This window comes from Vigna unguiculata, chromosome 3 (assembly GCF_037176805.1).
Source record: "Vigna unguiculata cultivar grain cowpea cultivar isolate G323 ecotype 2 chromosome 3, ASM3717680v1, whole genome shotgun sequence".
In the NCBI taxonomy this organism is placed as follows: domain Eukaryota; kingdom Viridiplantae; phylum Streptophyta; class Magnoliopsida; order Fabales; family Fabaceae; genus Vigna; species Vigna unguiculata.
The window spans coordinates 4,507,122-4,516,215 of NC_140794.1; the positions used below are offsets into that span (position 1 = coordinate 4,507,122).

Sequence of the window (9,094 nt, forward strand, 5' to 3'; positions counted from 1 at the left end):
TATTGCAGAAACTGTAGACTATAAGTTTTTTTTTTTTTTTTTTTTTATAATGCTATATTCTTTGTTGTTGGTCATCATAAATTTTATTTTCATGACACCCATCATTGCTTTAAAAAAATTTAAATAAATTATATGCTCCTATAGAACAGAAAATTGACTAGGAAAATTTTGAAGGATGAAGAATGGTCAATGCTATATCCGATTAAATCTGAGTTATTTATTGGTTTTACTATATAGTTTTATTTTATTTTTTCTTTATTTACAGATACAGGGTAAGTTTAGTAGTCTAGAAGGGGATATATATGTATTTCACAAATTAAATTAGGCATAAAGTAATTTTAATTATAAGTATTTAAAGTGTTTTTTCTACATGACAAACAAAAGTAAACTATAATATAATTTTTACATATCGTCGGAAGAATACTTAACTTATGCTGGACAGTATACTTTATAATTTCATTTAAGAAACACAATTTTCTATAATAATTTAAAAATGAAATATATATTTAACAATTTTTTCATAGTTATCTCAATAGTTTTAATAGTCTATAAATATGATAATATTGAAACATAATTTCCACAATATTATTCTGAAATTGAATTAGAAAATATCACTTCAGAAGAAGCAAACTCCATACAATGCAGCAACATAAAAAAACATGAGTCCCATATAATTACATTAACTTCAAGTTTAATATATAATTTTCTTACCAATAAGTATAGTTTCTAGTCATTATTTTAAGTTGGTATGGATAAATATTTTTATTTTTATGAACATTATGTTTATGAATTAAAACATCAATTGTTAATTTTTTTATATTTTAATTTCGTAACTAAAATTGAATTAGCATTTCAAAAACAAAAGTCAAATTAATAAAATCTCTTTTAAAATGTACTGAAAGTTAGTGAATATATTAAAATGAGATATACCATAAAAATAAAAGGTAAATAAAATATTCAGAAATCTTATATCCTATTTAATAATATAAAAAATCCCACGAGAAAAAAGTTATACACAATTTTAAGATAAGATGGTTGTAAAATTCAATGTTGATATTTGGTACATTAGAAAAAAAAATACTTATATAGTCACTATTATTTACTCGTGTGAGTAAATATTTTTTTTTTAGATAATATTACAAATGATGTGATGTAAACAAAAAAACATTATAGAAATAATATAACAATTATTAGAATTAAAGGGCTAAGGTGATATTTCAAGGAATTATTATAAATTTAATGAATTAATTATATATATTTGATAACCATTTATAAATTTATCTATTTCATCCATGTTTAATTATATAAATTTGAGAATTTTTAATTGATTCCCTAATAAATTTTGATAGTATATTAAGTACTTAATAAATTTAATTTTTTCAATTGAATTTTCGCATTTGACTTATTTTGCTAATTCGGTGACGTGGTTGTTAATTGGTGGGGACTTACATGTAGAGTAGTTGGAGCATGGACAAAGATTCCTTGATTTATTAAAATTGTTACCAAATATATGAAAAAAAAAATATTTTGCTCCCGTTAATTATTTACTTCTACTTTAAAAGGGTGTTTGATTGAGACCCAACTAATTTCTATTTGTCTCCAAAGACTTAGAGTCTTAGATCCATCATTGTTTATTATTTTGTCTTGTCAACGTGCTTAGTTGTCGTCACATGTAATTTTATTATTTTATTACTCTAAAATTTTATAAATTATAATTTTAAAATTGTATAATTGTATAATTGTATAATTTTATAAATAGGACAACATGACGATACAACAATATGATACGGTAATATAACAATAACACGATATAACGATATGATGATAATATGCCAATATAACGATATGATGATATGACGATATGTCGATATAACGATATAACAATATGATAATATAACGATATGACAATATGAAGATATGATGATATATGATATGACGATATAACAATAGAACAATATGACAATATAACGATAAGACGATATATGATATGATGATATGATGATATAATGATAACAATATGATGATATGACAAGATAACGATATGACGATATAACGATATGACGATATAATATGATGTTATGATGATATAACAATATGACGATATGACAATATAACGATATAACGATGTGATAATATGACGATATGATGATATAACGTTATGATAATATGACGATATAACAATATGACAATAAAATTATAAAATTTATAAAATTATAAAATCATAAATTATAATTTATAAAATTTTACAAATAATAAAATTACATGTGACAACCATCCAGTAATATGACATCACAAAATAATAACCATGTCAACTACTTAACAGTTACATCACTAAGTTACAAAAAAATTAGGGGGGCGAGGATTCAATTGAAAAATTCATATTTATTGAGTATTCAATAGATCATAAAAATTTATTAGGGACTCAATTGAAAGTTCCCAAATTTATCAGAGACTTAAAACATAATTAAGTCTTGTATCTATTATTGCGTTATGTGAAAATACTCCACATAGTATAAAATGATTGTAATTTTAAATCCTTTTACCTATAAAAAGTTAGAAAAAGATAATTGAATATTGTTCCTACCACACCCAATAATCACACATCGCTTAAATACTTCTTCTCCCTTTCACCCTCAGAGGCGCCTTTTAAGGATAAAACTGTGACGGGATAAAGCAGACCCTAATACCTAAAAAAATGGGTGATTGATCCTAACGATGTCTTGAGATCAGAACACATCTTATGTTGCTTTGACTACAAGAAAACTCTAAAATGATGACCAATTTAGTGACCAGAAATATGTTTAGAGACTAATTTTTTAATTAGAGATTAATTATTTTGATAACCAAAATCTTAATGATTATTGTTAATAACTAATTTAGAGAAATATGTTTATAGACTAATTTTCCAATTAGAGATTAATTCTTTTGATAACTACAACTTTGATCATTAGTGTTAATAACATATTTAGAAAATAATTCTTATTTTTTAAAATTATTTTAGTTACTAATAATTTCTAATTTATAAATTGATATTTAAACCAGTTATTATAATTAAATTAGTTATAATAATAATTAATTATTATTAAAATTGATTATTATTTAAGATTTTTTTATAATATTTTACTTTCTATTAAATTTATTTTAATAAAAGAAAAAAAACCATAGATAGTATTTAATGCTCATTACGACATGGTTATAAATATATGTATTTGTGCTTACTAATGCTTTTGTTTGGATTCTCATCTTGGAAATTGCAACATCTAACATGTAACATCACATCACATAAAATTATAATAACAAGAAGAGCCGCCAGTTAACAATACTTTCAGAATGACCACTTTCTCAGTAGTTTGTGTGCATGAGGTTTTTGAATCGGTCCTTCCTGAAAATGTGTTTGCTTTTAACGTTTTTGTTCTAAGCAGTTTTGCATGTAACTGCAATGAAATAAATAGTTGTGATTCACGATGAAACAAACTCGCAGTTGTTCTTGTCTGTATCTTTCTCTTACCATGTCAGGTTTGGTCTGACCCCACCAAACTCTTCTTCTCTGTCTTCAATCATACATAACAACACAACACAAGCCAGTTCAGTTCTGTTCTGTTCTGATATATGACGTGACTCACATGCATTCTCCTTCATCTATGCTTGCAAGACCTTCTATATCACTATATCTTAGGTGTAAATGATAAATATACACATGTATAACTTTTCTTTAGAAGGACAACATTAATGTAGTTTCAATGTTGTTTTAAAATCAGAATTAAAGTTTTGTCTGAGTTATTTATACAATTTCTTTTTTTATTACATAAAGGTGTAACCATTGCCACTAAAAGAATTTATTTATCTTGGTAATGTACTGGAAGAATATTTGAAACCACATCTAAAGCTAGATATATTAAAATAGAGGTTATGATATGTAACCATCCGTTTCATAATTTTTAACTATTATTTTTATAATAATATTCAGAGAATTAAATACAGCACTCCAATAAATATATAAAATAAATTACAAAAATAAAAAAGTGAGTCAGCACTCACCCACCATGATGAATCAAATTAGATTACAAAATTTATGACTCACCAAAAAATAGTTAGAGCTTTAGGCTGTGTTCACATGGAAAGATAGATTTAGGGGAGAGTGTGAAGATGAATTTGTGTGGATTTATGTAGATGAATATGTGTATTTTTTTGTGTGGATTTATAAGGTAAAGTGAATGGATTTGTAGATAAATTGTATGAAAGTTAGTGAATGATTTAAATAATGTGATAGATAAAATAAAAAATTATAATAGATAAAATTTTAAATTTACTAAAATACCCTTAATATAAAAATATATTAAATAATTTTTATATTAGTTAAAAATATTACATTTTTAAAAACTATTATTTAATAATACAAAATTATTATTTAAAATTATTTAATAAACTATTATTTAATAATAAAACTATTATTTAATAAATGATATTATATTATTATAATTATTTTTATAATAATAATTATTATTTAAAATTATTAGTTAATATATAATATTATATATCTTTTTATTATTTATTGTGGTATGCAGTATTTATTTTTCCTTGAAAAATAATCGAAAAAACTTTTGAACTTATTTTTTAAAAATTAAAATTATTATTAACAAATTGAGAGCAAATCAATTCACGTTGTACGTTGCATTGCTGTAATAATCTATCTACAAAACACATATTTCATGAGGTCATAAATGTCAAATTGCCATTAATCGTTTCAAATTTGTGCCTTTACGGAGAGATGATATTTAAATGGTTATTCGCAAATCCATCTTTGGAAATCTGTACAAATCACCTAAAAGGAACACATATTTTTTTAATAATTCATCTTCGCAGATCCACTGATTTTAAGAGTCATCTCATACGAACACACCCTTAAGGATGTGTTCCTTTGAAGGTATAAAGTTGTGGGAGAGTGTAAAGATGAATTTGTGTGGATTTGTCCGGATGAATTTGTGTGCTTTTTTTAATGGATTTAGAGGGTTAAGTGAGTGAATTTGAAGATAAGTTTTATGAAAGTTAGTGAGAGATTTGATTGATATGATAGATACAATAAATTGTAAAAATAGATAGAATTATAAAGTTACCAAAATACCATTGTGTAATAAGAGAATGACTTTGTAATTTGATGTTATAAAAATAATTAATATGAATTAAAAAAATTATTAAAATAATTAATATGAATTAAAATTATTTCCTGCAAAAACACAAACACAGTTAAAACAAATAAACACACACACACACACACACACTGGTTATGTAACCGGTGTCACTCTTCCTTTTGCACAGGCACTGGTTATGTAATCAGTGCCACACACACACACTGCACTACACCGGTTATGTAACCGGTGTGCATCCCCCTTCCATCAGCCTTCCTCCACCACCATCTTCCTCCACCACATCTACTATCTTCCTCCCCTACCACAGCCCATCACGTCTACCATCTTCCTCCCCTACCACAACCCATGTGTCTTTCTGCACTCACAAACCCATACCACACACCAACACCGGTGCATTCACTCGTGCAAAATGCAATCACATGACACCACCACACCAATGCTTCAATTCACACATACACACACACACCACTTTTGTTCTTACGATGAAATAAGACCACCAGTCACCTTTGAACAAATGAAAGACCAGGGTGGGAATGTCCAACTCCAAAGCATCCACGAATATTTACAACCACACATTCGCACAACAACCCATTTTAAATGATAGGGCAAAGTTCAAACGGATAAGAATCTTGTTAGCAGGAATGTTTAGGTGTAGGTTCAGGAATCTAGCAGGTTGGAAGTGCGAAAATGAAAAGAATCTTGGCAGCTTGAAGCAAAAAGGAACCTGGGAAAGGAGCAGCTGGTTCACTGGCACGAGTTTAAAATAAGGGTTAATTTCGTAATGTTACCCAAAATGCACTCAAATCAGTTCACTTTTGGGTGGATGGAATAAACACTTCATCCTGCAAATCGGCACCCGCAAATCGCTGCATATACTCTGAAAAGAACACAAGCAAAGTCAAAAAGTCATCACCAATACACATAAATAGTACCATCGCCTGAAAGGAACACCGCATAAGTGAAATATTTTATTTTGGGTTAAATATCATTATAGTTTTAAATTTGGATGTGAAATTAGAATTTATCATTCTTTCAAATTTTGATATATTTTAGTCACAAAACTTAAAAAATGAATGGATATAAGTATGATGATAGAATATGACATCTTATACTTGTCGTACATATGCATTTCTTTTGCTGACGAAGAAAATGGCTACTTAGCATAATTTTAAATGTTCAAATTTGTAAACCAAAGTCCCCGTTCATTCTCAAGTCCATGAAGATCAAATATTAAACAAAGACCTCAACACGTTAGAGATGAAATTTAGAGAAAAGGAATTAAATTCAAAATGTTCAAGTTAAAATTTATTCTAAGAAAATTATAGATTCATACAAAAGAATTCATACAAAATTTGTATATATGTTAGATAACCTAATTGTTTCCTTATATATATATATATATATATATATTTTTTTTTTTTTTCATAAAAAAGGAATTTATTGTAGATCTTTATTGTACAGAAGAAGAAAAAATAAATCAAAAACTCAAAAAAAAAAAAAAATCTACGAGAAATTTATTGTAGATCTTTACTAGCAACACTTTCTCTATTGAACATATGTCAAATAAAAATATCATGTTTAAAAATGTACCATTTAAAAACATTAGAGTTGATTAAAACAAAAAAGCGACGAAGACTCGGCAATGGTTTTCTATCTTCACCATCAACAACTAAATAAATTAATGTCTCAGGAAAAAAAAAGGAAGCAGAAACCCTTGTACATAATTAGCATTCATAAAACAGTGTACCAAATCCATAATTTTACACCAAGATCCTACTGTTAATGTTGGTTGGCCTGTCTCATTGACATTAATTGTCAGTGGACATGTAAAATGAAGTTTTTCAAGTTGATTCAGTGAAACCAAAATCATCTGAAAATTTCTAAAGTTTCTGGAATTCAACAGCTACTAAGCCTTCGATTATAAACCTAAGATGTTCATGTTTTCGTCCCATGAGATGATCCTCAGTAATCATCACTGTAGTAGCATCATCATCAATCATCACTGCTACCCTTGTCTTTGCGGCTACAAGCATGGTTACTTTGCAACCCTAGACTGCACCACAGACACACACCTCGGTTACCACCATCAACATTCATATTCCTTGCAGACAAAGCTCGCTCCTTTTGTTGCCCTTGTGGTTGCACCCATTCAGGGTTCATGCAAAAACCTTGGGGCTTTGGTGGTGGAGATAAGGAAAGGTTCAAGTTGATTCGAGGCTGAGCTTCCTCTATGGTAACACCACTACTGTTATTAGAGCATTCACCAGTTGAGTAACCATAACTTCTGATCTGCACCTTTGAATTGAGAAAAACATTGAAATAGCTGTTGTCGTTGTTGTTGTTGTTCTCACTTGTGGTGACAACCTCAGACACTTGAGAATTCGCAGGTGGATCTGTCATGTCCTTGTTGAGTGGTTTATGGGTCACAGGGTCGATTCCGTTGGCATAGAGCTGACGTTTGATGTGGGTGTTCCAGTAGTTTTTTATCTCGTTATCTGTTCTTCCAGGTAAAATTGCTGCTATCTGTGCCCATCTGAGAAACCATAACAAAAAGCACAAAACATCTCAAATCTATCTCATCACAAAACCTAAGGACAAGAACCCTACGCATGAAGTCATTGTTTGGTTGACTTGACGCTGTTTCTTCAATTAAAATTAGAGAGTAATGAACACAATTCATACACACACCAAAAGCTTTCTAATTTTTCTTGTAGAATTGGTAAAATCAAACAATTATTTAGTGACGTGAAGGAGATACTTGAATGAATGTGCATAGAATCACTTGGTTTGTGTTCATACTTGTTTCCCAGTAAGCTATGGTGGTGAATGATGAGATCAGTTTCTTCTTGAGTGAAGTTCCCCTTCTTGAGGTTGGGTCTCAGGTAATTCATCCATCTCAGTCTGCAACTTTTACCACACCGAAGCAAACCTGTGCAAATAATATCAATCCATTGATTATTAGAATTCAAGAGAAAACTCAGATTTTCAGATATTAATTATTTTTGAAATTCTATTGTAGAATACACGTTCGATCTATATATATCAAATTTTGTATACTTTTTCTTCTGTTACAGTTTCATTTCAATGATACACAAACTGATATGTCAGCTTTTACTTCAAATTCTGATGAAAGAACAAAAACAAGAAGAAAAAAATGTAGAACTTGAAGTGTTGTAAAAAATACCTGCTGCCTCAGGAAGCCATCTCCAGTTTCCTTCTCCATGACGGTTGATATAATGAATGAGGAGTTGATCTTCCTCCTTAGACCATGGTCCTTTAGAAAGGTGGTGTTTTTCAGTGCAGGGTGTTCTACCCATTATTTGGTGTTTGAGAATTGAAGAGAGAAAGAGAGAAGAGAGAAGAGAGAATGGTGCAATTGAGTGAGTTGGTGAGAAAGGAGGAGCAGTTACAATTAAGTTTGTGCTCCACACTGGGTAGGTAGCATCACTTTTTTCTCTCTCTCAACTTCTTTCCATTTTTTCTTCACTACCCTCATTTATTTGTATTTCTAATACCACCTCTTCTTTTATTTACACTTTCCACTCATGCTAAAGCTTCTTTTATGAAAGCATTTATTAAATCATTTTCTAAATACCTTTTTTTTTGATTTTTTTTTTGTCACGTTTGTGTTACTTCTATGTTGTCTCTTCAATATTATATATGTTTGTGGTGTTATTTCTAACTTTAAAGTAAAAATGCATGTTAATTTTAATGTTTTAAAATATATTAAACATTTTTAATATATCAAAATAGATTTAGTTTTTGAGAGAGAAGCAACAAGAAAAAAAATAATTTTTTGACACCAAATACATGAAAAATCAGTTTTAAGAGTAATATAATTATTAAGAATTGAAGTTTTCTATTTTAAAAAATTAAAAATAAAATAGTGAATATATAATCAAAATAAAATTTGTTCGACGTCAAAATAATAACGAATTTGGATTTCA

The 9,094-nt window shown here is 28.3% G+C and overlaps 1 protein-coding gene across 1 annotated transcript; it reads right to left on the reverse strand.

Moving 5' to 3' along the window:
* Window positions 1–6,945: 6,945 nt before the first annotated feature.
* LOC114179899 (myb-related protein 308-like) lies at window positions 6,946–8,480 on the reverse strand. Its single transcript, XM_028066393.2, has 3 exons — window positions 8,332–8,480; window positions 7,947–8,076; window positions 6,946–7,680 (listed from the first exon to the last, which is right to left on the reverse strand). Exons 1-3 carry the CDS (start codon window positions 8,462–8,464, stop codon window positions 7,140–7,142), a joined length of 804 nt encoding a protein of 267 aa, XP_027922194.1. The 5' UTR covers window positions 8,465–8,480; the 3' UTR covers window positions 6,946–7,139.
* Between the last annotated feature and the right edge of the window lie 614 nt (window positions 8,481–9,094).